This window comes from Gopherus flavomarginatus, chromosome 16 (genome assembly GCF_025201925.1).
Source record: "Gopherus flavomarginatus isolate rGopFla2 chromosome 16, rGopFla2.mat.asm, whole genome shotgun sequence".
Classification (NCBI taxonomy): domain Eukaryota; kingdom Metazoa; phylum Chordata; order Testudines; family Testudinidae; genus Gopherus; species Gopherus flavomarginatus.
Window position 1 is genome coordinate 8,473,093 of NC_066632.1, and position 25,890 is coordinate 8,498,982.

Below are 25,890 nucleotides of genomic sequence, written 5' to 3' on the forward strand. Positions count from 1 at the left end.
TACATCTCGTCGTCATACATGTCGGTTGCATCAGGGAGCCAAGGCAGAACTGACCGGAACAGCCCGGGGAGGGTGTGAGAGAGCTGTGTGTTTTTATACCAGTCTCTCTGGCCATGAATGTGTTTACCTGGCATTAGCGAATGCCTAGTGTGTTGTTGTTCAGTCAAGACTAGGCCTGCTCTGGTTCACAGCCTTTGGTTCACACTGCTAGTTATGCCAAGGGCTCTAGCAAGGCCTACAGCCGTGGCTGGCAGGGTTCGGCCTATGCTTTGGCTGACACTCCCTGAGACTGCATTGTGCGACCTCTCCACCCCCCATGATGGGAATGATGCCCAATGCTGCCAATGGTCCTGAAGATGGACAGACTGATGGGGTTGATGGTGGGCTGGAGAGACACTGCCTAGTGGGGTTTGAGGAGAGCTGGTGAATCGATGCATTGGGGGATACAGGGATCATGTGCTGAACAGCACGAACCGAGGAGCAGGCTCTGGCGCCGATGGTAGTGAGATTGTGGGATGGGCAGAGAAGGTCCAGTTGGGAAAAGGGAGCAGGGAGACGCTAGGCCTGAGCAGCCAGCTGGAGCAAGTGACTGGAAAACTTTAAAAGCAAGGAGGGAAGCTCAGAGCTGGAATCTGCAGTGAACAGGGAGGGTGACATGATCCCCCTGTTTTTCACCCAATTTAGTGACATTGGTGCAAAAACTGAGGCAGATCAGCCCACAGAGAGGAGGCTGAGCCAGGCCAATCATGTATCTGCTGACCCAGGTAAGATCTTACTTTTCCTCTTCCTCTGCTGGGTTCCCTTTCAGCCCAGTCTTCAGGAGCATTCTGCACCTCTGTCACTGTCTCTGTCCTGAGCTCTTGTGGCTTTTGAGTCAGCTAGCTGGAGATTAGAGCCATGTCTTGAGGAACAGACTATTATTATTTATTTGTATTACAGGAGCACCAGGAGTCCTGGTCAGGGACCAGAACTCAAGATATCATCCTCCTTCTTAAGAACTCTAGTCAAAACAGAACTCTCTGAGACACTCACCTCACTGTTACAATCTCTGGGCTGGAGAATTGATTTTGCATCTCTAGACCCCAGTTACCTTTGAAAATCTGCCCCCAAGTGCCTTTTGAACCTTGGATTTATGCTCCTAAATTTCTTAGGGTACATCCACACTGCAATAAAAAATCCACTGCACCGAGTCTCAGAACTGGGATCAATCAACTCGGGCTTCTGGGACTGTGCTGTGGGGCTAAAAATCGCAGTATAGACATTCGAGCTTGGGCTGGATCCCCGGCTCTGAAACATGGTGAGGGGGAGGGTCTCAAAGCCTTGGCTCCTTCTCCCCCACCCCCACTGCAATTTTTAGCCCCTACAGGCCAAGTCTCACAAGCCCGAGTCAGCTGACTTGGGTTAGCAGCAGCCATGCCACATGGTTTTTGTTGCAATGTAGGTACCCCTTAGGTGCTTTTGAAAATATTCCCCCTTGTGATTTTAGTTACATGAGTTGTTTTGGCTCCTACTGCTCCCCCGGGTACTCCTGCCAATTTTTGTACTTTTACAGACACATTTTCCTTGTTTTCCCCTCCCTGGCGCTGTAAGAGAGACCAATGCAAACAGCAGGAGAACCTGACTCACAGCCTATGCAGGGTTGCAAACCAGTGAAACTGACAAGATGCCAAGTAGACCCTGAAAAGAGAGATAGATGTTGGTGCCCTTTGCCAAGCGGTTTTTCAGGTCCCTGTAGATTGGCTTCCTGTTTGGAGCAGAAATCGGTGACGTGGAGTCAGGTGTTTTCTTAGTGCCATTTGTTTATTTACAAGATATTCACCATTCTGTTTCCCTGAGCAGCAATGTTCACAGACTGCACACACGAGAACCCCTCTTGCAGGGCCCAGGGTGAGGACACACCCAGCTCCAAACAGATTCTCCAACTTAAAGGTTGTCTGTGCCCGCAGGGTCACTGTGTGGGTGGCCATTATTTTTCAGCTGCACCAGGAATATTGATTGTACGAAGGCTCCCAGCCATTAGAGGAGAAGTGACAGGGTCACAGATCTCTGTGTTCTGAAGAGAGGAAGAGTGGCTGGGTACATGAGTTTCCTTTTCCAGGAAAGCTGCTCGGAGCCTCAGCTGGTATAAAAGCTGCCGGAGCGGTTGGGGTAGGAAGAGGTTTAGAGCAATGCCTTCGGGCAGCATTTACCAAAAGTGCGAAGAGTCCGACCAAGAGACGCTCAAGGAAAAGGAGACAGAAATGGCGTTTCGGAGAGCAGGTAATCCCAGGCTGCATTAGTGGGAGAGTGCGCAATCATTTCCTGCTAATCGGCACTCCCTGATCCTGCAGACTCCACACCCAGGTGAAGCCAGGAGGAGGGAGGTGTCAGTGAGGTTTTCAGGACTGATCCCTACTTATGAAGCTGCATAGTGCTCAGCAGCGAAATCAGACTGGAAGGCAGGTCTGTACTCTGGGAGGTAGCATTTCATACATCACAGCAGGAGATGCTGGGCAGAGCCAGGCTGAGAGAATTCCAGGCTTGTCTCAGCAGCATTTTGTCAGATGTTCATGTCTGGTGCTTGCATACTGTGGCAATGAGGGGGTTAAAAGGAGGGGGAACAAGAGATAGAGAGTTAATGGGAGAGGAGGGGTGCTGTGTGAGGACAGATAGATGGATGGACAGATGGATGGATAGATGTGGATGAACTGGTATGTATGGTGAGTGTGAGCTAGATATGGTTGGATGTGTGTGTATGTGGATGGACAGATGGATGGAGGGGGGTATATGGAGATAGATGGAGGGGTGCATGGGGATGGATGGACGGATAGAAGAGTATGGGGATGGATGGATGGGGTTGTATAGGGATGGCTAGTGTTTATGGGACTGAATGAACAAATAGATTTTGCACCCATGCTGCACTCAGGACTAGTGTCCACAATGCACTAGTTGCTGGGCAGTGGAGCCCGTCATACACAATTGCAGGTTATACCATCAGAAGCCTTGGCCCTGGTCCCTGTCCCAGGCCCAGTGGTGGAAGCATTATGAGAGGCATTTCAGATCTAGAGTCCTGCTGATCAGGCGGGGTGTCCCTGTGTTGCGCCATAGGAACATGCCTAGTGCAATTGTGCCCTTACAGCAGATTTGTGCTTCTTTTCTTCCTCTTTTTTTTCATTCCTGGGAAGTGAAGGGGGATATGTGGTGGGGGTGGCATTGATGTGAGGTGTGGGGGTTGGAGACACAGCTGCTTCCTTCCCCTCCCCCGCCCCCCTGCTGACAGCAACACAGTGGGCTGGGGCAGTGGGGGTGAGGGGTTGGCTGGTGAGTACAGGGTACTGTGCATGGAGCAACGCTCTGAACCAAGGCTGGTTCCTGCCCGGAGGAGGCTACAGTGGATAGGACAGAGCAGCACAGAGCTGGGGGCAGCCTGCCTGCCTGGCAGGCTTCATGGCACATGAGTCCGCAGCAAGATGGAATCCTGGAGGACAGTATATGGGGGAGCAGAGGCCGCGCGAGAGGGGAGAGCAGGGCTGGCCAGAGGGATGTGGTACAGGCGACTATTGGGAGGGGAGCACAGATTGAACAGGGGGTGAGGGATAGATGTAGGCAGGGTTGCAGCCATGGAGCTGTATCCTAATGGTGGAAGGCAGTCAAAGCAGAAAGAGGAAAGGGGCAGGGATGGAATCATCACAGCATCTCACATGAATCTCATGGCCTGGCTCCCCCAAAGGATCCTTGGGAAAACAAAGGGGACTCCCAGGAAATGAGGTTCTCTTACTGCTGGGGCTTTAGGCTCAATGGAAATCCAGGAGGGCAAATGATAGATAGATAGGGTGGATATAAGGAGCAATGGTCTCAAATTGCAGTGGGGGAGGTCTAGGTTGGATATTAGGAAAAACTATTTCTCTAGGAGAGTGGTGAATCACTGGAATGGGTTACTAGAGAGCTGGTGGAATCTCCTTCCTTAGAGGGTTTTAAGGCCCAGCTTGACAAAGCCCTGGCTGGGATGATTTAGCTGGGGTTGGTCCTGCTTTGAGCAGGGTTTGGAGTAGATGACCCGCCTAGGGTCTCTTCCGACCCTAATCTTCTATGATTCTATAGGAACAGATAGAGACAGATAGAGAGGGTGTTTGGGGATAGATAGATAGATAGATAGATAGATAGATAGATAGATGATGAGGTGTGAATTCTGCTCTGTGCTGCACAGAGATTTCTGGCCCAAGCGGCACATCCATCATTATTTGTTTATGAATTACAACAATAGTGAATTCTGAATTCCCCTAGTGCCTTCCTCGCAAGGCTCAGAGCACACCTCCCCCCATAGCACTGGTTCACCAGAGGGCAGGGACTGGTGCTTTAACCCCTGCTGTCTTTGCTTCTGCCTTCCAGGGAATTCCTTGCTTCAGTGTGGTAGGGGCCTGAATGGGGAGGAAAAGTCCATATTAACCCTTTACGCTGTGCACGTCGTGTCATTTGTGTTATGGGCCATCCTCCTCGCCATGGTGATTGGAAAGTGTAAGTATCCCAGTGTGCATTTAGGACTATCACACAGGAATGGACCCAATGGAAAAGACCAGGGGTGAAATCCTGACTCCATTAAGTCAATGACCAAATTCTCATGGGTAAGACCAGGATCTCAGGCCATGAGTCCCCCCGCAGCCAGGTCCCATTATCTCTATCAATGGCCAGTGTCAAGACACTGCAGGAGAAGGGATATAGTCCACCGCAATGTATTTCATTGAGCCATAATGCTGCTAATTGTAAGACAAGGCTCATTAAGTAAGGCTGCCTGCCCTCCAATTCACAGCTGTGGGGCCCCTTCCCAGGGCCCACACTATGAGCAGGGACATGGTGGTGTTTGATTCTTGAATGTATGCGCAGGTACAAGTGAGTGCAATATATGTTGGGACACCCTCCAGCAGCTGTTCCATGCAGGATAACAGCCTAACTACTCCTGCCAGCTAACAGAGGAGCTCCTGTAGCTCAAGAGGTCTTTACGGCAGATGGCAGGGATTCACGTCCTGCTGAGGAGCCTTGTTAGGTGTCATTACAAATAGCAGCCTCAGTGTTGCCAACACTAGGTGATATTTGAATTAAATCCCCAGCTCCAGGAGTCTTGTGATTAGGTGAGACTCTGAGCTTTCATTTAAAAATACTGAGACAGATTCTAGTTGCAGAGAAAAACTTGGGAAAGCGATGTAATGGCTCAGAAACCAGAAGACAAAGAAAAGAAAACTAAAGTCTATTATTTTTCACAAATCTTATGATTTTTAAGCCAATTTTGTGATTGGTTTTTAACCTCTGGAGTTGGCCAGATTGTGCCAGGGCAGAGGTCATTCAGAGAGGATTCCGGGTGGAATCTTTGATGCCAATGAGGCACCAAAGTCTCCTACTGCAATCCACAAAACTCCCACTCAGCATTGTAGGCATCTAAACTCACTCGACACCGCTAGGCTTCCACACTGCTGCCTCGCTCAAGGGATCTAGATGCCTATCTCCCACCTAAGCCCCTATACAAATCCTTTCTGCTTCTCTGCTAGGGAGGACAGATTTGAATCTGGGTTGTCTACATCCCAGGCAAGTGTTCTAACCATTGGGTTATAAGTTGAACAGCAGCACCTCCTCCCCTGCGTTTCGTGTAGAACGAGGCAGGCACCTAACTCATTCCCACAAGATACTACCTAGGTACCTAAGCCAGGAGAGGAGTTCCCATTCTTGGATCACTAGCGGAGCTAGATACTTCGCATTCCTGCAGCCTGGACTAGCATGCCTAGCTCTGAGCTCTTTCTTGGAAATCCCCTGTCTGCCCCTTCAGCGGCTCTGTGCCCAAGAAACTCCATCTCTGCTTCCTGCCAGGGTCCCAAATTGAAAACTCAGACCCCTCCACCCCCAAACCATATAAACAACAGCTGGTGTCTGTCCTTCTGTCTAGACTCAGAGATGTCCAAGGAGCTGGAGCAGTTGCGGACTGATCAATCTGTGCTGAGAGGCAATGGTAACAATTCAGTTTACTTATGAGCGTCCATGTATTTGTATTGCCGATTTTGCCCCCTTGGTGGAAGCCAAAATCTGAGGTGTTGTCCGGTTTGTTCCTGTTAGGGGGAGCAATCACTGCTCCCAGGCAGGCCTGTTCTCACTGTGATCTTGGTAGTTACAATATCTTGTTCCCTTGAACACAGCAGGAACAAACAGCCGCAGTCTGTTCCCTTTCTTGGAAATCCCCTGTGTGCCCAAGAAACTCCACCTCTGCTTCCTGCCAGGGTCCCACTCACAGCTCCTTCAGCCTCCCTCACACACAGGCTGCTCTGATCACCTGGGACTGCAACCAGGGCCCCTCTCAGCCCACACGGCTCTTTCCGGCCATGCAGCCTGGTGCCGGGGGTGGTCACTTCCATTGTCTGCAGCTGTTTCACTACATAAATAAGATTGATTGCTCCTCCTGTTGTGTCTAAAACTGGATATTTGGCACTCGTTGGCTCTAACAAGGGCTGTGATTGTCTATGGCAGTGGTCTCCAAACTTTTTTGATCACGCACCAAAAAAAGGGTTTGGACTCCTGCCCAAACTGCCAAAGCAAAAAAAAACAAAAAACACCCGAACTGCCGAAGCAGCGCTGCACCTCTTGTGCACCCCCTGGGGTGTACACACCCCACTCAGGAGACCACTGGTCTGTGGATCCCAGACTTGTCTGTTAGGTGTATTATGGCAGCAGCCAGGAGCCCCAGTTATGAACCAGGACTCCCTTGTGTGAAGTGTTGTACAAACACAGAACACAAAGCCAGTTCCTGCCCCAAAGAGCTTCCAACCTAAGTGTAAGACATGGGACGATACGTGGAGACAGACAGACAGACAAGCAGGTAGAGGGACACAAGGAAACAAGAAATACCAAACTCCTCTTCTTTTCTGTTGTGCTTCTATTAACTAACTAATGGTTAGATCTGAAACCCACTGAACCAATAGAAAGGCTTCTATTGTCTTCAGTGGCTTTTGGATCAGGATCTATCTCACTAGCTAGGTTCCTGTCTGCATTAGGGAAGTTTGCACCATCATTGCTCATAGATGTTATGGCCAGAAGGGACTATTATGGGCATCCAGTCTGAACTCCTGCATATCAGAGGCCAGAGAATCCCACCCAGCGATTCCTATATCCAGCCCATATCTGGTAGTTGAGCTGGAGTGGAACTTTTAGGAAGAGACAGACAATCTTTTAATGATTCCAGGTGATGGAGAACCTGCCCCTTCTCTACAGACCTTGTCCCAGTAGGTAAATGCTTATGCAAACCACTAATGTAGACCCACGCTGGGATGGTGCAAAGTAAGACTCACACCAATGGGTTTAACCCTGGTAACCTGTGCAAGCCTTGTGCCATGTGTCTGCAGGGGCGCCAGGTTTGTATAATTTCTGATGATGCCCAGAACAGGTCCAAGTCTCCCCTTCCCACACACACCTGCCTAAGGCTCTGAGAGGGCGTTTGAGTGTGGGAGCGGATTTGGGGTGCAGGCTCTGGGAGGAAGTTTGGGTGTGGGAGGAATATGGGCTCTAGGATGGAGTTTGGGTGCTGGGTGCAGGGCAGAGGGTTGGGATGCAGGAGGGGGTGTGGGTGTGGGCTCTTGGAGGGAGTTTGGGTGCAGGAGGGAGTTTGGGGTGCAGGATCTGGGAGAGAGTTTGGATGCGGGAGGGTGTGATGTTCCCCTCTGGTGTTATCTCGGACTGGTGATCTGCTAGGTCACTCCAATCCTTGACTCTGGGACCAGCCTTAGCCTACTCTGCTGTGAGAACTCGCACTCCTGGGCTGTTCACGCACAGCCTCTGGCATGTAAGCTGCTCCCAGTTACTTGCAAGCGAATGACACTAGCCAATATCTCTGGTCCCAGATGCAACCCTAGGAACCCCTGTCTTGCAGTGTTCAGCTATGCCCGCTGGATGCTGCAAGCTTATATGAGTTTGTCAATTTAACAAAGAAATTGTTATATATCAGGCTTGTTATCCCAAGGGAAGTCTTTGACACACTTCAAACCAAACACACTGCTTCAGGTAGAATAAACAAACAGATTTATTAACTATAAAGGTAGATTCTAAGTGATTTTAAGTCAAAGCATAACAAGTCAGATTTGGTCCAATGAAATAAAAGCAAAACGCATTCTAAGCTGATTTTAACACTTCCAGTGCCCTTAAAAACTTAGATGCTTCTCACCACAGGCTGGTTGGTTGCTCTTCAGTCAGGCTCTTCCCTTTGATCGGTGCTTCAGTCACTTGGTGATGGTGTCTGTAGATGCAGGAGGATGAGAGAGAGAGCATGGCAAATGTCTCTCCCTTTTATCATGTCCTTTATTCCTTCTTGGCTTTGCTGCCCCCCTTCAGAGTCAGATGAACATTACCTCATCGCAGTTCCAAACTGACCAAAGGAAAGTGGGTGACTCCCTCGAGAGTCTAACAGATTCTTTTGTTGCTGCGTAGGCCAGCATCTTTTGTTCCTATGAGGCTGGGCTGGGTTTGTCCCATACCTGCCCTGATGAGATGTGAACTGCCCATCTGCTTTGTAGAGTTTTTGTCTGGGCTTGCTTTAAGCCATGGGGATACATTTTCAGCCTCATAACTACATACATGGAATTATAATCTATAACATCACTGTAACAACCATGCTTAGTGCATCATGAGCCTTCTGCAGGTACAAGCCTGGCATGACAAACTTTGCACTGGATATGACACAATCATTTTACAAGGATGACCATAGGGGTCCTGGGTGTTCCTCTGAGGTACAGAGCATCACAGAGAGGTGCAGGCTTTGGGAGAGAGTTTGGGTGCTGAGTGTGGGCTCTGGGCTGGAATAGAGGGTTGAGATGCAGGAGGAGGTGCAGGAGGGGGCTTGGGGTGCTGGGTGCAGGATGAGATTTAGGTGCTGAGTGTGGTCTCTGGGCTGGGTTGCAGAGTTGGGGTGCCGGAGGGGATGTAGGGCATGGGGCTGGGCCAGGGATGCCGAGTTTGGGGTGCAGCAAGCAGGCAGCCCAGAGCTGAGGGCCAGAGAGGAGGACTCCCTCCAGCCCCCTCCCTGCCAGCAGCAGCAAGCTCCGGGAGAGGGGGAACCTCCTGCCCACCCCCCCCACTCCCCCGCACGGCATTCACCCAAGGCCCCTCAGGCTGCTGCGCAGGAGGTCTAGCCAGGATAAGCATCCACCCGCCCTTGGAGTTGACTCAGAGTCACCTGCCTGGGTGGGGTGGGGTGATGATGCACCTCCTCCCCTCCTCCTGCCGCAAGCGCAGCAGCCACCTCAGCCTGCCCCCAGAGCTGCTTCCTTGTAGCTGGCTGCAGCAGCAGCTGGCAAGGGAGCACAACGTGGAGCTCCAGGGGGCAGCCGCCTGCTGTCCAGGGCAGGCAGGGATGCTCAGGGGAGATGCATGGGGACAGCAGGCAGGGCCAGGGGAGAGACCAGTCCCAAAACATTAGTGGAGCTGGGCCCCCCTGGCCCTGAATTTTCTGGAGCCCAGGCACCACTGCCCCTGTGTGGCTGCATCAGGGATTTGCTCCAGTCCAAGGTGACGCTAGTACAAATTTCCCTGGTCTGGATGGGCCCTAACTAAACTCACTAACCAGCTCTCCCCAGACAGGGCTGGCAGCTGGAGGTGGGGTCTGGGGGAATGAGTACGAGTCAGGGAGCTCCGAGTTCTAATCTTGCTTCACTATCTGGCCTGGGGCAAGTTGTTCTCCATCTCGGAGCCTGAGTCATGGACCATCATGGCCAGGGGACGAAAGCAAATCTACCAGCGCCGCCTCTTCCCAGGAAGGAAACCAGCCCTGGGAGACCCCAGTACCTGACAGACCTGCACTGCTAGAGAACACGGCCCTACCTCACGAGATGAGGTGAGGGGTAGTTCACAGCTCACTGGCCTCTGTCTCTTCCAGGCTCCAAGACAGCGAAGCAACTGGAGATGCTGCATTTCAACCAGTCCGCCATTCACAGCACTGGTATGTACTGGAGCCCTCACAGACCCACAGCCCAGCGTCGTTTCTACGAGCCCCCTGCACCCCAGTCATGTCACTCCTCCCCCTCCCAAGTTCCCCCCAACATCCCCCATTCCCTGGCCACCTCCTTGTTCCCTCTGAGCCATGGGTACCCATGACATGCCCTCCCAGGAATGTGATCAGCCCTGTTTATCTCTCAGAGGTGGAACTGGCCACGGACCTGAAGAGGCTGCAGTCAGACCAGGCCACACTGAAAGTGGAAGGTGAGTGCCCATGGAGGGAGCAGGGCTCAGGGAGAGGACGGGGTGGAGAACAGCAGAAAGAGGAGAGGGGGGTGGAGACTCCCAGCACCAGGTTCCCCAGGCGATTTGGGATCCATCCTCCCCTACCCCCCAGGCCAGCCTGAGCAAGCAGCATTTGGGATCAAGTCACCAAGGCTGGAAACCGGGCCCATGCCCTACTCTGGGTGACCCACTGGAGGGATGGGGACACAGCCAGTGCCCACAGAGCCCCTGCACTCAGGGCTCCTCCTGCACCATGCTCACTGTGTGACTAACTGGGGCAAATTGGGAAAGCCAGTTCACCTTCAGTTCCAGGGATTCTTACCCCAAGTGTGTTCCCGGTCATTGCAGGAATCTCTGGCCTTTAGAGACTCGCATGGGCTGGGCTGCTACAGAGAGGGGGAGCTGGCTGTTTCTTTCTCCCTAGATTCACTTGGGACAAATAGGAGAGGGGATATGTGTTTTTGAAGCAGAGGAGGGTCGGGGGAGGGAGATGGGGATGGTGACTCGTTAGGGGCCAAGGGGAGGCAGGTAGATTAAAGGGCTGGGCAGAAGACTGCCCAGGTATAATAAACTGGGGAACCAGAGGTAGGGAACAGGGGGGCAGAGCAGTGTGCCTGGGTGCAAGGGGAGGGCAGGGCTCCTGCTGAGTTTCAAGGGAGGGGACCTGGTTTTAGAGGAATGATTTTGACCCTTGTGAAAGGTTCAGGTTCAGCTGGTGATTCCGGCCGGGTCTCCAGCCCCTAATGATGTATCAGACCGACTGAGTAACAAGCTCAGAGCCTCCTGCTGCTGGGATAGGGGCCTCATTTCAGTGCCACAGCCAAGCCCCATATCACAGTGGTTATGATCTGTACACAGATATCCCAGGCCTAGCTGCACACACCCGCTGCTCTGGCTGGCTTGTGGCCGCTTCTAAAGTACAGAACACGGTGAGCGCTGCTGGAGGCTCACAGACTGTTTAAAGAGATACAGCCCTATTCCTGCATGTTGTGTTGTGTTTGCAGTGTCGGAGGATCTGGCCAAAGCGAAAAGTGACAGAGATGACATCAGGGCTGAGGCCTACAAGATCCTGGATGCTGTTCAGAAAGGGAATGGTGAGATACGCACCAGCCTCGACCTGCTTAGACTGTCAGCTCTTAACGACAGGGACCGTCATTCTGTTCTGTGTTTGTACCATGCCTGGCACAACGGGGCCTGTCTATGACTGGGGCATCTAAGCACTGCCATAATGCAAGTAATAGTAAAAGCACTGCCATAATGCAAGTAATAGTAAAAGCAAATGGGGGCCTGAGCCATGGCACCTCGTGCAGTTAGGATTCCTGTTCCTTTTCCCCACAAGCAGTAATAATGGATTAATATAGTTCAGGGAACTTGCTGGGATTTCCCCCAATAAACTGCTAGGTTGTCAAGGAGTCAGTTTTGTCTAATAGTTAGAGCAGGGGACTGGAATGCAGAACATCTGGGTTCTAGTCCCATCTCTGGGAGGTATATGAAGTCTAGTGTTTAAAGCAGAGGGCTGGGCACTGGGACCCTTGGCTTCTATTCCTAGTTCCTATGAGGCCAATGTTTTCTAGTGCAGTGGTTTTCAACCTGTGGTACATGGACCTACTATGTCTAAGATTTCCAAAGGGGTCTGCACTGCCATTAGAAATGTTTTAAGGGGCCGTAAACGAGAAAAGGTTGAAAACCACTGGGCTAGTGGTTAGAGCAGGTGAGGCCGGAAATCGGGACTCCTGAGCAATCTTCCCAGCTTGGGAATGATCTTGAGCAAGTTACTGCACCTCTCTCTGCCTCAGTTTCCCCCTCTGCAAATTGAGGGTGACGCCTCTCCACCTTGACTAAGTGCGTTGAGGTAATTGGATAAAGGGCACTAGGCAGAGGCTATTATTGTCCTTTGCAGTCCAGCGCTGAGAGTGACCTCTGCCTATTTTGCATTGCAGAGTCTGCCTGCAGCATTTGTCCAGTTGGCTGGCTGCTGAATTCAGGGAACTGCTACTACTTCTCCACAGAGCATAAATACTGGTCCTATGCCAAGCAGGCCTGCAAAGACCAAGGTGCCATGTTGATTATTATTGATAACCCACAAAAGCAGGTAAGTCAGGCTCACTGAGTCCAGCCACACAGCCCAGAAAGGGCGTGGAGATGGTCTCCCAGCAAATGGGAGGCTCTTGGGATGAGAGAGATGCTGGGGACAGGATAGGAGCTGACGTTTCTCTGCTCAGTGCCTAGGAAACACATTATGCACTGGTGTAAAGATGTGCACAAGAAGGCAACAAAAATGATCAAGGAGCTGGAACAGCTTCCAGATGAGGAGAGATTAAAAAGACTGGGACTGTTCAGCTTGGAAAAGAGAGGGATAAGGGAGGATAGGATAGAGGCTATGAAATCATGACTGGTGTGGAGACAGTGAATAAAGAAGTGTTATTTACCCTTCACATAACACAAGAACCAGGGGTCACATGATGAAATGAATAGGCAGCAGGTTTAAATCAAGCCTAAGAAGGTATTTTTTCGCACAGCACATAGTCAGTCTGCAGAACTCATTGCCGGGGGATGTTGTGAACAGGGCCAGTGCAAGGATGTTTCGCGCCCTAAGCGAAACTTCCACCTTGCGCCCTCCCCTGTCCCCGAGCCCCTGCCCTGTGGCAGCTCCCCGCCTCCTCCCTGAAGCACCCCCCAGCCCCAGCTCACCCCTGCCCTGCCTCCTCCCCGAGAGCACCGTGGATGCTTCACTTCTCTCGCCTCCCAGGCTTGCAGCACCCAAGATGATTGGTGCTGCAAGCCTGGGAGGCGGGAGAAGTGAAGCAGCGACAGCGTGCTCAGGGAGGAGGCAGAGCAAAGGAGAGCTGCTTCACTTCTCCCAGGCTTGTGGCACCAATCAGCTTAGGTGCCGCAAGCCTGGGAGGCGGGAGAAGTGAAGCAGCCATGGAGTGCTCAGAGAGGAGGCGGGGCAGGGGTGAGCTGGGGCGGGGAGCTCCCCTGTGTGCCGCCTCCCCCTTACTTGCTGCAGGCGGCCCTCCCCACGCTCCCCTGTCCCAGCTCCTTCCACCTAAATGCTGACGGCGACCAGGGTGGCCGAAGATGCAGCTTCCACGCTCGCTGCCAAAGAAAATGCCGCCCCCCAAATCCTAGCACCCTAGGCGACCGCCTAGGTCATCTAAATGGTTGCACCGGCCCTGGTTGTGAAGGCCAAACGTAGAACTGGGGTCAAAAAAGACCTAGATAAGTTCATAGAGAATAGTTCCATCAATGGCTATTATCCAAGATGGTCAGGGACATAACCCCATGCTCTGGGTGTCCCTAAACCTCCGACTGCCAGAAGCTGGGAGTGGATAACAGGGGATGGATTATGTAGCCATTTACAGTGCACAAGAAATTGTATTGGTCCTACAAAACCCAGGGACTATGCTACATACACTTGAGCACCATCTATTGGCACAGGATCGAGGATCAAACCACTTACCAGAATACAGACTTAGGGCACTCCCCCAACTCCCAAGAGTTAATGCACAATTCATCCCAAATGCTAGTCAGGTTGCTGGGGACCCTCAGGCAAGTCAGCATGACTGCTCCAGGGAAGCTCCCTGGGAAGGGAAACTTTGCGGGAGTTGGAGAGAGACCCCTGATTGTAAGGAGTGACGGGGAAAGAGTTTGGAGACGCAGCGTCTGGTGGAGGACTGGGATCCATGAGATCACAGTCACTTAGGAGACCCCTGACTAGCCTCCATGTCCACACAGTGCTTCCACATCCATCCAGAGCCACGTCTCCCTCAGCAGGGCCTTTGGGAGGGGAGCCAGCCTGGCCTAATGGTGCAGGAACAAGCCTGGGAGACAGGACAGCTGGGTCCTACTTGTTGCTCTGCCACTGACCTTCCGTGTGACTTGGGGCAAAACACCATGCCTTAGTTTTCCCTCCCACCCTTGGTTTTGTCTGTTGGATTGTAAGCTCTTTGGGGCAGGAAGTGTCTTTCACTACGGTGTCTATGTAGCACCTGGCACAATGGAGCCTCGATCTCTGTCGCTGCCTAGGTGTTACTATAATTCTAATAATAACCCAATGGGCCACATCTCGGCACAAGGAGAACAACAGACAGCCAGAGAGGAGTACGGGCTGTGTGAAGTGGGACTGGGGTGGTGCCTTAGATTTGGGCAATATTTTATTACAATCAATTATTTTCTTTTTTCAGGAGTTTTTGACAAAGAATGCTAACGGCAAGCAGTACTGGATTGGCCTGCACGACGTTAACAATGAAGGGACATTTATATGGGTCGACGACAGTTCTGTGTCATACAGGTCAGCCCAATCCCAATCACTGGTACATGAGTGAAGGGGCAGGAGGAGGGCGGGCTGGCTCAGATGCTGTTGGCCAATCAGTACATTTCAAATACATCGAGTCATTGGCTGAGTGGGTGGAGCTGCCCTTTCTTGATTCATCTTCCATCTCTTCTGCTCTTTAAACTATCCAGGGTTTCCCCACAGGGAACCAGAGCTAGTGGGGTAGAGAATAAAGAGATGGATGATGCTCAGCTTTAAATTGTCACCTTCAGCCGAGCAGTAGCAGTTTTCAGGATCTTACAGGGAAGTTTCCCCTTTGAAAAGAAATTGGTGGAATCTGGCTCCTTCTTAGTGTAACTTATTTATTTACGCTAGTCCTGGGACAGAGGTGTCACCAATAGCACCCAGGTCAGTCCCCTCTACCAGAAATCTCAGCCCAAATACCCCAGTGTTCCCAGGAAGTGACTCTACCCTGAGAATTAACTCGATGTAGTCAGGCTGGAAGCAAGAACTGACCAAAGAGAGTGTGCATCACAGCACTAACGATGTAGGGTGTCCTCCAAGCCTGATCAGTGCTCATCCACTCTGGAAAAGCACTTCTAAGACTGTGGGTAACTCTCACTGTAACAGTACAGCCCTGATCCACCACTGTAGTACCTCAGGTTTACACCAGTGTAAATTCCATTGAAGTTAATAGCTAGTCCAGTTTAAAACTGGAGTAACAGAGGTCAGTCAGGCCCTATATCATAACACTTGGCTCTTATCCAGTGCTCTGCACCAGTCAGCCTCAAACCACCTTTCAGAGGGTGGGGCAGGATCACCCTCTCTGAGGGCTTAAGTGGGATTTCAGGGAGTGCATTTCACCAGGGATTCCCTCAAATGCCTGGCTGAGTTTGCTACTCTCTTTGATCCCCAGCAACTGGGATCGAGGGGAGCCCAACAATTTTGGCAGTGGCGAGGACTGCGTGATGATGCTCAAAGACGGGAAGTGGAATGACGCTCCGTGTGTGATGAATGCGGTTGGCTGGATCTGTGAAAAGAAGTGGACTTGTTAAACTGTGGCCAGGAGGAACACAACACAGCCAGCACATCTTAATAGCCACAGAGCCACCCCTCTGCCCTCTGGCCCCTTCCATGCAAGGTCTGCCAGCTCTTTACAAACTTCAATGCATTAAACCTCACAGACCTCATCCCTTCCACTCTTGGGAACAAGGTATTATCACCCCAATTTTACAGATGGGGAAAGTGAAGCACAAAGACTTACCCAGGTCACAGCAGTGAATCAGTGGAAAAGACTGGATTAGTACCCAGATGTCCTGACTCCCAGTCCCCTGTTCTTATTACACCACAGTATTTCAGATGGCTGGAAACAGGAGTCCTGACCACTCCTGCTGTAACCACTAAACCATCCTCCCCTCCAAGAGCCAGGGATAGAACCTAGGCAACTCCCAATGCTCCTGAGTCCTGACTCTAATCCCTAGAGCCCATTCAATTCCCAGCACTGGGAATAGATCTTAAGTGTCCTGAATTCCAGTCCCTGCTCTAACTATTAGACAAAATAGACTCTTTCACAACGTGGCAATTTATTGGGTGGAAAACCCAGCTAGCCCCCAAACTATATTAATCCATTATCAGCGTTTATGGGGAAAGGGGGTAGGATCCTTACTGCGCGTGAAGTCAAATTTTAGAACCTGCCAGTCAATCCCATCAACATGATATAGATCTGGTCATTGCTCTATAGTAAAGGATGTGGCCAACTTCCTGGTTTAGGGCAAATTTTCCTCCCCTGCTAATTAGGGCTAAAATTTACACATGTATCTCAGATTATCCATCTGTGGTGATCTGCCAAAGGAGAAGTTTGGGGAGAACTAGACAAGCAGTGTGAGAAATCAAAGGTTTCACTTCTGTAAAATTGTCCTAAATTAGCCAGGCATGAAATGGAGAGGAAAAGGGGCAGGGTTTAGCCCTGAATCCTCAAAGGCAGCTAGGTAACTATCTCCACTCAGACCGAGCCCATCTTTCCCCTCTCCTAGGTGGGTGCCCTAATTGCCATGGTAACCGGTATTCTGGGTGGGTTTTGTGGTGGCCATGGCATACAAACAGAAGTTATAATTCAGAAAAATAACATGCAAGAACCAAAAGCAGACAGAGACAAAGCAGGCTGCTCCCTAAGGCAGAGAGGCAGCACTCCTCCCATCTTGCTCTAAGCCGTCCGTCTGTTTACAGACCTTGTAGGACCAGGGTAAAAAAACATGACATTTAGAGTGTGAGCTTAGCACTGTAACAATTTTCAATACACCACAAGTTTCTCTCCGTTTCTCCTGCTGGAGCTGTTCCACTTTGTATAATTAATTAAATGAAGCAGGGACTGGACCCTGACTCTCTACATCCCAGGTGAGAGTCCAAGCCACGAGGAAAGAGAGAGAGACACACTCTCATCCCTATCTGGCTTTGGGCAGGTTAGGCATGCTCAGAGCAGGCCTCCAGGATCAGCTCACACTGGCGGGATAAGTTGAGGGGAGGGGCGAAGTGCCTAGTCTGAGAACCCTCTGGGGTCAGCATGATTTAGGCATGAGAGCTCTCCACAGAGTGTGAGCTGTAGGGCAGGATCGGCACTCAGGCAGCTTTGTGACTGTCAGCCTCAGAAATTTAGGCACCTACAGGGTTCGGTGGCAGCTGAGCTGAGCAGCTTTTTTGAGGATGTTAATGGTGCCTAAACACGAGGGGCAGGTATCAAAGACAGGAGAAGGCTAAGCCACCCCAAACTGCCTGCCGTGGCCCCAGCCACACTCCACTCCCAGACCCCCTCCTGCTGCATCCTTCCCATGTGGCCGGGGCCCTGGGTTTGTCTACACATTTGGGCTTGTCTACACATCCAGCACACTGGTGGAGGGGCGCTGCTGTAGCACTTAGCAAAGACGCTTCTTATGCCGACGGGAGAAGCTCTCCTGTCGGGATACTCCACCTCCCCGAGAGGCGGTAGCTTTGTTGATTGGAGAAACCCTCCCGTCGACAGTGCTGTCTACGGTGGGAATTCGGTCAGTATAACTGCGTCACTCAGGGGGTGTGAATTTTCCACCTCCTGAGCAACACAGTTATATTGACATAAGTAGGGAGTGTAACCCAAGCTTTAAAATCAGATTTCTGGGAACAATCAGGAAGAATTCAAACTGCCTTCAGCGGTGTTTGCTTAAAATTCACTATTTTGGCGATGTTAGTAAACTTGACCGTTAGAACATTCCCAAGAAGCAAATGCTAACAGGGGCACAAAGAGAGTATTGGTTTAAAAATGCAAAGAAATAGCCAGGAATTATTCACCCCGCTCTCATCTCACCAGTCACCCTGCCCAAGAGTTGTTAAGCATTCTTCCTACTTAACAGGGACTATTCAGTCACCCATGCTGCGATTTACCCAAAACATTGGGGTTATCACATTGACTCTTGCAAATCATGGGCATCTTTGATGTTCTCAACACATTTATACATTTACTCCAGGGGTTTGTGTATTCTCGCACACTCTGGTTTCTAGGTGCATTGGCTGTTCTGGCTGCTGACTTGGGGAGGTACCAGTTGTAGTATATGGTTTGGAAATATTTGTTAATAATCAGAATTAATTTGCAGCCCGCATTTCCTTGGCTACCGACAAACACCAGCTCCAACCTGCCAGACCATGGGTGGGGTGCGGGGGGAGTTTAGTCACTGCGGGAGCTGGACTAATGTATAAACCTTTAGTGCTGTTCTGGTGTAAACAATGACCTGCACATGCAGCTTGCCCCTGTTTGGTTGATGCCAGGGCAGCTGGTCTGCACTAGGGGTTTGCAGCAGCGCAGCTGCAATGGAGCAGCAGCAAAGCTGGCAAAACCTCAATGGGCACAAGGTCTCATTCTGCAAAGGAAGCAGCATTGATTAGACCAGCAGCTTAAAACTAAATAAATCAGCAACAGAGGCACAAACTTACTGCGAGGTGGGGTGGGATGGTAGAGCTTCAGTGCATCTCTTCTTCCCCTGCTCCAGTGAATTTTCTCCAACCCAAACCCATGAACGCATCCCCAACTCATTAGGGGCTACAGTGGCAGCTGTAAGCAGGAAGCCAGGGAGCTTCTCTATCTCTCAGGGCTGGTCTACACTGGAGGGGGGTATGGATCTAAGATACACAACTTCAGCTACGTGAATAGTGTAGCTGAAGTCAAAGTATCTTAGATCGATTTACCTCAGGTCCTCACAGCGCGGGATCCATGTCCGCGGCTTCCCATGTTGACTCCGCTACCGCCGCTCGCTCCGATGGAGTTCTGGAGTCGATGGGAGCACGTTTGGGGATCGATATATCGCGTCTAGATGAGACGTAATATATCAATCCCTTAAAAATTGATCGCTACCCGCCAATACGGCGGGTAGTCTGGACGTACTCTCACTCTGGCTGCTCTCTACTCCTCTTGCCTTGCCCCCAAGTGGGAAGAGCGAGGCACCCTAGGGATGTGGGGAGCTCAGGGACTAGTGGGTAGGATTGCCAGGTGTCCAGTTTTTGACCAGAACGTCCAGTTGAAAAGGGAAACTGGCAGCTTCCAGTCAGCACAGCTGACCGGATGCTAAAAGTCCAGTTACATGCAGTAACCAGCCTCTGCCACCAGGGAGAGGGAAGAGCAGCAGCTGTTGCTGGAGAAGCGGCTCCGCTCAGCAGCTGTTGCTCTTCCCCCCACAACCCCCCAGCCTGACAAACAGAACTGATTGGCTTCTGGACTGGTCTCCAAAGTAGGTACCAGTGCTGTCCGAGGGGGAGGGGGGGGTGTAAACCTGTCTGCCTCCTGCCTCCTGCCCCAATTTCCCCAACCCCTCACTCCAGGGACCAACCTCCCTCAGTCTGCTGTGCCCTGCTCTCTCCTCCGCAGCCCCTCGCTCTAGGGACCCCCCACCCCACTGTGCTCCAAAAAAGTTATGATTTGCTGAATCTGATTATCCTATCTTTTTATATCTAAAGTTATGAATATTGATTGTATGCCTGTATTTCAAATGTGTTTGCTCCTGTAGTCACACCCACAAGACAGCTTACATTAGTCTGGCCAGCACATTGTGAAGGGATTATTCAAATTGAATGGCCCATCAAAGAACACCTAATTCACACTGGACCATAGAAAAGGCTGATGGACTTCCCTATGGACTTTCTAGCTAGAATATGGGTAATGGCCTCTGTCATGATTCATCAAAGCATATGTGGCCATGTGACTAGATCATGTGATACTAAACTCCATCTTGTGCCTGTACTTTTCCACAAACTGTGCTGAGGGCTTTGCTTAGAACAATGGGTTTCCCTCCACATGGAAGAAGCTAAAACAGGCCCAAGAAACATCTCCATTTTGACTTGTTCCTGCTGTAATGTCTGGACTATGGAAGCATTCTAACTAAAGGACTGAGGACCTTCCAAATCATTTGAAAGCAACCAGAGATTTAATAAGCCAGCAGTTTAGTTCATCCCAGCTTCAAGCCTGAACCAAGAACTTTGCAATTATTATATGTATTTGATTCCTTTAACCAATTTTAACTCATCTCTTTCTTTCTATAAATAAACCTTTAGATATTAGATACTAAAGGATTGACAACAGCGTGATTATTGGGTAAGATCTGAGTTATATATTAACTCAGGTATGTGGCTGGTCCTTTGGGATCAGAAGAAACCTTTGTTTGATTAAATTGGTTTTAAATAATCACTCCTCATTAAGTCTAGTGTCTGGGTGTTAAATCCAGGATTGGAATATCTAAGGAGGCTGCATTTCTTACTTCTTGTTGGCCAGTGTGGTGAGACGGAAGTTTACTTTTGTTGCTGATTCGGTATATCTTACGGAAGAACAACCCTCAGTTTTGGGGTGTATCTGCCCTAATTCTCAGCAGTTTCCTCTGAATTTGATATTCAGTTGTGACCCCCAAGGCATAGAGCCTAAACTTAACTAACAAGACACTTCCCAGTCTAAGGAAGCTTAGCTCACCCAAAGTCTTTCTCTCAGCACTTAACAGCTCGGACCCTCCTTTCGTAACCACACACTGGCTCAGACAGGAGAGAAGCGTTTCTCACCTCCTGCTTGAAAGGAACCGGTCACGGCATCACTCACCACATTGGTGCTTCCTGCGGGGGGTGGGGGAATGATGGGAAGACAGGGCCGCCCACTACTCCAGGCCCCGGGACCCTGTAAACAGCAGCTTCCTGCTGCCTCTTCCTTCCAGCTCACTGTCTCTATTCCCTGGGCCACTTCCCCACAGCCTCAGTTCCTTCTGATCCTGCCTCTCGTTCTGGCTCCAGCTCCTTTGCCCTCTTCCCAGGGCCTTGAGCCTGTAAGTCCTGGCAGCCCACCAGGAGCTCTCCCTAGCTTCCCCAGTCCCTGTTAGCACCTGCCCTTTCCCCAGGGCTGGTCTCGCTGTACCCCTCTAGGAAGCCAGTCTTCTCCATAGGGCTCCCTGCAGCAGACTCACTCATGCTGGGCTGCTACTTCCTTTTATATGGGCTGTCTGGGCCCTGATTGGCTGATCCAGCTGGTGCCCATTCATTGAGTCATCCGCAAACTTTGACAGTGACTTTATGTTTTCTTCCAAGTCAATGATAAAAATGTAAATAATGTGGGGCCAAAACCAGATCCCTGCGGTGCACTGCTGGAAACACCTGTTTGATGATGAGACACAATATGTAGTCTCAAAATGTAACTATCAGTTAGCCAGCTTTAGTCTCTTTAATGTATATTGTCGTGTTAATTTTATGTCTAGTTTGAATGACCTGCGGTACTAAGTCAAATGCCTTACAGAAGTCTAAGTCTATTACATCAACACTACTGCTGTTACCAAGCAAACTTATAGTCTCAACTAAAAAGATAGCAAGTTAGTTTGACAGGCTCTGTTTTCCATAAACCCATGTTGATTGGCATTAATTATATTACTGTTCTTTAATTCCAGTATCAGCTGATCTGTTATCTTGCCTTGGATCATTCTCAGACTGACAGGTCTATAATTACCTGGGTTGTCCTGTTTACTCCTTTTAAATATTGGAACAGCATTAGCTTTCTTTGATCTTCTGGAACTTTCTCCATGGTCCGTGACTTATTGAAAATGAACATTAAAGCAAGGTCTTCAGTAGGCTTTTTTAATACTTTTGTTTGGAAGTTATCCAGACCTGCTGATTTAAACATGAGTCCCTACTCTGTTTACTCTGCTTTCCTGCTTTAGGTTGGATATTAGGAAAAATATTTTTCACTAGGAGGGTAGTGAAGCACTGGAATGAGTTACCTAGGGAGGTGATGGAATCTTCTTCCTTAGAGGTTTTTAAGGTCAGGCTTGACAAAGCCCTGACTGGGATGATTTAGTTGGGAATCAGTCCTGCTTTGAGCAGGGGGCTGGACTAGATGACCTCCTGAAGTCCCTTCCAACCCTGATATTCTATGAAACTGTTTAACATCCTCCTGAGATACTAGTAGAATGGAAAGAGTGTTATAATATGATATGAATACATCATTTGTGTTTTTCCCAAATACAGAACAGAAATATTTATCGAACACGTCTACCTTTTCTCTATTATTATTAATAATTCTACCATTTTCACCTACTAATATACCAATACCATTGTTAGGAGAGGTAACAGTAAAGGGATGAAGCTAGTGCTCCATAAAGGCTCATAAACAAAAAGGTAAATTAAAAGAACCCCAAGTATATCAATTTGTTTGTTTTAATGTAATGACTTTCAGGTGTATAACTAGGAGTCTGGTGGCACCTTAAAGACTAACAGATTTATTTGGGCATAAGCTTTCATGGGTAAAAAACCAACTTCAGATGCATGGAGTGAAAATTACAGATACAGGCATAAATATATATTGGCACTTCATGCATCTGAAGAAGTTGTTTTTTTACCCATGAAAGCGTATGCCCAAATAAATGTTAGTCTTTAAGGTGCCACTGTACTCCTCATTGTTTTTGTGGATATAAACACGGCTACCCTCTGATATTTGGTGTATAACTCACAATTTTTGAATAATTTGGTTGTCCATCTGCCCTGGGGTTATATACATATATTTTGTAAAAATTACAGTAGAAATTTGCCTTTGACAAAGATTTCATACAAGATAGTAGAATGCCCTTGGGTGATATTTTTAAAGGTATTTACTGATCAAGTTTGCATATGACACACAGCTGGGGGAGGCGGTGCCAACACTTTGGAAGATAGAGCTAAAATTCAGAGGGATCTTGATAAATTGGAGAACTGGGCTATAGACACCAAAATGAAATTCAGCAGAGACCAATGTAAGGTGCTACACTTAGGGAAGAAAAACCCAATGCACAAATACAGACTGGGGGATAACTGGCTTGGCAGCTGCACTGCTGAGAAGGATTTGGGAGTTGTGGTGAATCACAACCTCAGCATGACTCAGCAATGTGATGCTGTTGCAAAACAAGTAAATGCAGTTTTGGATTGCATTAACAGAGACATAGCATGCAAGTCACAGGAGGTGATCATACCGCTCTGCTCAGCACTGGTTAGGCTTTAGCTGGAGTACTGGGTCCAGTTTTGGTCACCAATGTATAGAAAGGATGTAGAGAAACTGGAAAGGATCCAAAGGTGAGTGACAAAGATGACCAAAGACATTGGTGGTGCATGAACCCCCCTACAACCTTTGGGAAGGCTAGTCCGCCAGCCCTACCCCGCCTCCTGATAGCTCACCAGAGCCCTGAGCCCCAAGGAGCCCTAGTCGAACCACCCCTGGCCACTGGCCAGCCCACCCCAGATGCACCAAATGCCCAGGATGCCAGCTGACCCAAGCACAGGCCTGAGTGCTGGCCCAACCCCTGAGCACCACCCCAAGTGCCGGCCTAGCCCCCGAGCACTGCCCCAGGCTGCTGGCCCAACCCCCAAGTGCTGCCCCAGCCTGACCCATGAACTCCGGGCCACCAGCTGGAACTGGGCCCCCACCGGCTTCAGGGTAGAGAGGGAGAGGGGCCGGGGCCTTGGGGTAGAGAGTGGGCAGGACCATGGCCTGGGTTAGGGGAGAGTTAGCCTCACCTGGCCTATTTTACCTGCCCAGGCTGGCTCCAGCTTTTTTTCCCCCCCAAGAGGCAAAGTGCGTGGGGAGAAATAATAAATAAATAAAGCCGCCATCAGCAGCAGTTCAGCGGCAGCTCTACCGCGCCGCTTCATTCTTCAGCAGCAATTTGGCGGCTGGTCCTTCAGTCCAAGAGTGACCGAGGGTCCCGCTGCTGAATTGCTGCCGAAGACCCAGACATGCCACCCCTTTCCATTGGCCACCCCAAGAACCAGCTTCCTTCGCTGGGGCCTGGAGCTGGCCCTGATGCCTGCCACCCATGCTCAAAGGGATGGACTGCCAGCCATATGAGCAAAAGCTGAAGGAGCTGGGTATGTTTAGTTTGGAATAGAGGAGATTAAGGGGGGATGGGATAGCTGTCTTCCAATCCTTGAAAGGCTGCCATAAAACAGATGGAGAAAAGTTGTTCTCTCTTGGCACAGAAGGCAGGACGAGAGGCAATGGGTTCAAACTACAGTGTAGCTGAGTTAGATTAAATCTCAGGGATAACTTCCTCACTGTAAGAACAACAGGACAATGGCACAGATGCCTCAGGAGGTTGTAGAAGCTCCTTCCCTGGAGTTTTTCAAAAGGAGGCTGGAGCTATGTGTCTGGGATGGTTTAGACACAACAAATCCTGCCTCTTGGCAGGGGGTTAGGTTAGATGGCCCTTGTGGTCCTTTCTAACCCTACAATTGTAGGCAACTAGTGGGATTTTCAAAAGCATCTAGGTACTTTCAACTTTTAGAAAATCTGGCCTGTAGTGAGTGTTTGAGAACCGAGTTCTACACACAGGTGGGGACATGTGACAAAGCACTAGGGTGCTGGACAGACAGGCAAAATAAGAATTGACAAAGGCAATCCTCACAAAGCAGTTCAGCCCAAGGCCACTGAGCCAAGCTCTGTGGTTAGCTGGATAGGAAGAGGAGGGGCATCTCTCTCTTTGTCTGTGGCTGGCTGTCCTGTTGTCTGTCTGTCCTGCCCAGAGCCTTTGCAGTGAGTTCCCTCTGGCTGCCTTGGAAGAGGCTGCAGGCAAAGCCTGCATGGGGGCTTCTGAGCCGTGTGCTGAAAAAATAATGTTTATTTCCATGGTAAACCACAGTGATAACAAGCAAGGCAGCGACTCAGTTCTCCAGGCTCAGCTGTTGTGTGCACCTGGCTCTGGTCACACTGCTCTGAGTGCTGGGCAAGCCCATGCACAGACTGTTCTGGTTTCCCACCAAAGCACAGGCAGCTTCATGCCTTCACCTCAGAGCTCTCCACCTGCAAACACGACCACCCTGCCTCCATGGCCAAAGGCGAGAGGGATCCTATTGTGACACAAAATCATGGTCTGGAGCAGGTTGAGAACCCTGGCTCTAAGGCTTTTCATCCAAAAAGAGCTGTATAGCATAAACTCCACACGTGGCTTATTTTACCCCACAATTGAAATGCACCCACCTCGGGTGGGACATGACAGCAGTTTAACAGCTGCACAGCAATGCAAGATGAGAATTCATCTAATCAAATCTCTCCTGTCTAAGGCTCTTATATCACCATCCATCATCTTAGGATCTGGGCACCTTCCCTGCGAGATCAGTTAGCAACAGCGAAGTCCTCCCCAGACTTCCTGAAGCATTGAACTCTTCCCCTTTGCTGGGGCCTAAATACTCCACTTGGGGGCGGGTTCTCTAGGTGTTGGAGTTTGTGTTGATTTTGGGTTTTTAGTGATTGGAGGGAGCAGGTGAAGGGATGTAGTTTCTGATAGGGTTGCCACTACTGGTGTACAAAAACCCAAGACAACCGGGATGATCCTGGGAAAACCTGCAAAAGCGGCAACCCTCATTTGTGACCCTGCTATTACTAGGTTGGAGGGTTTCCAGCAGAGATCACACTTCAGCAGGAACGTTCATTGTCTACAAAAACTTAACCATAAGTAGGGAACCATCTTCCAGTGGGGCTTTCCTAGGGGGGCCTGCAGGGATCTGTTCTGTGCTCAGTGCTGGTCAGTGTCTTTATTCAGGATGTGAAAGAAAATATCAAATCATGGCTGGTAACATTTGCAGTTACATGCAGCGAGCTGGGCTCATTTGGACAATGTGTTTTAAAACAGTCTAATGGAAGGCTACATATCTAGGAACAGAGTGTCCTCTGACAGGGTCCCTCTGACAGGGTAGGGGACTGCAGCCTGGAAAGCAGCGACTCGGAAAGGGACAGAGGTGTCATGGTGGAGTCCAGCTGAATAGGAGTTCTCAGTGCAATGCTGTGACTGAGGGAGAACATGACCCTTAGCTGTACAAGCAGGGGAGTATCGAGTAGGAATAAGGAGGCGTGCGATAGGGTGGCCAGGGACAGATTTCCAGTA

General features: G+C 50.1%; 2 protein-coding genes across 7 annotated transcripts in view; both read left to right on the forward strand.

Annotated features, from left to right (window-relative positions):
* The first annotated feature begins 1,867 nt into the window (after window positions 1-1,867).
* On the forward strand, window positions 1,868-20,069 carry LOC127035707 (C-type lectin domain family 4 member G-like). 3 transcript variants are annotated; one of them, XR_007769901.1, is made up of 10 exons: window positions 1,868-2,259; window positions 4,369-4,494; window positions 5,912-5,974; window positions 9,881-9,943; window positions 10,141-10,203; window positions 11,229-11,318; window positions 12,165-12,316; window positions 14,412-14,518; window positions 15,417-15,641; window positions 19,525-20,069. XR_007769901.1 is itself a non-coding variant. In XM_050925975.1 (9 exons), the coding sequence occupies exons 1-9, from the start codon at window positions 2,169-2,171 to the stop codon at window positions 15,553-15,555; spliced, it is 894 nt and encodes a 297-aa protein (XP_050781932.1). In that variant the 5' UTR covers window positions 1,868-2,168; the 3' UTR covers window positions 15,556-20,069. The 3 variants fall into 3 exon arrangements, 2 of the variants coding, with proteins under 2 accessions (XP_050781932.1, XP_050781934.1); XM_050925975.1 differs by having other exon boundaries at window positions 15,417-20,069; XM_050925977.1 differs by lacking the exon at window positions 15,417-15,641.
* Window positions 20,070-22,934: 2,865 nt separating this feature from the next.
* The window catches only part of LOC127035674 (ultra-long-chain fatty acid omega-hydroxylase-like), a 48,609-nt gene continuing 45,653 nt past the window's right edge, over window positions 22,935-25,890 (forward strand). For all 4 annotated transcript variants that reach the window (XM_050925868.1, XM_050925872.1, XM_050925871.1 and 1 more), the window contains exon 1: window positions 22,935-23,086. In XM_050925868.1, coding sequence (XP_050781825.1) covers window positions 23,046-23,086 — 41 coding nt within the window. In that variant the 5' untranslated portion in view covers window positions 22,935-23,045. The remainder of the gene's footprint in view (window positions 23,087-25,890) is intronic.

Excerpts from the sequence above, each read along its gene's own strand:
- LOC127035707 (XM_050925975.1), top strand. The coding sequence starts at position 2,169 with ATGCCTTCGGGCAGCATTTACCAAAAGTGCGAAGAGTCCGACCAAGAG. Across the intron at positions 2,260-4,368 it reads AATGGCGTTTCGGAGAGCAG|GGAATTCCTTGCTTCAGTGT; the intron begins GTAATCCCAGGC and ends TCTGCCTTCCAG. Across the intron at positions 10,204-11,228 it reads GGCCACACTGAAAGTGGAAG|TGTCGGAGGATCTGGCCAAA; the intron begins GTGAGTGCCCAT and ends TTGTGTTTGCAG.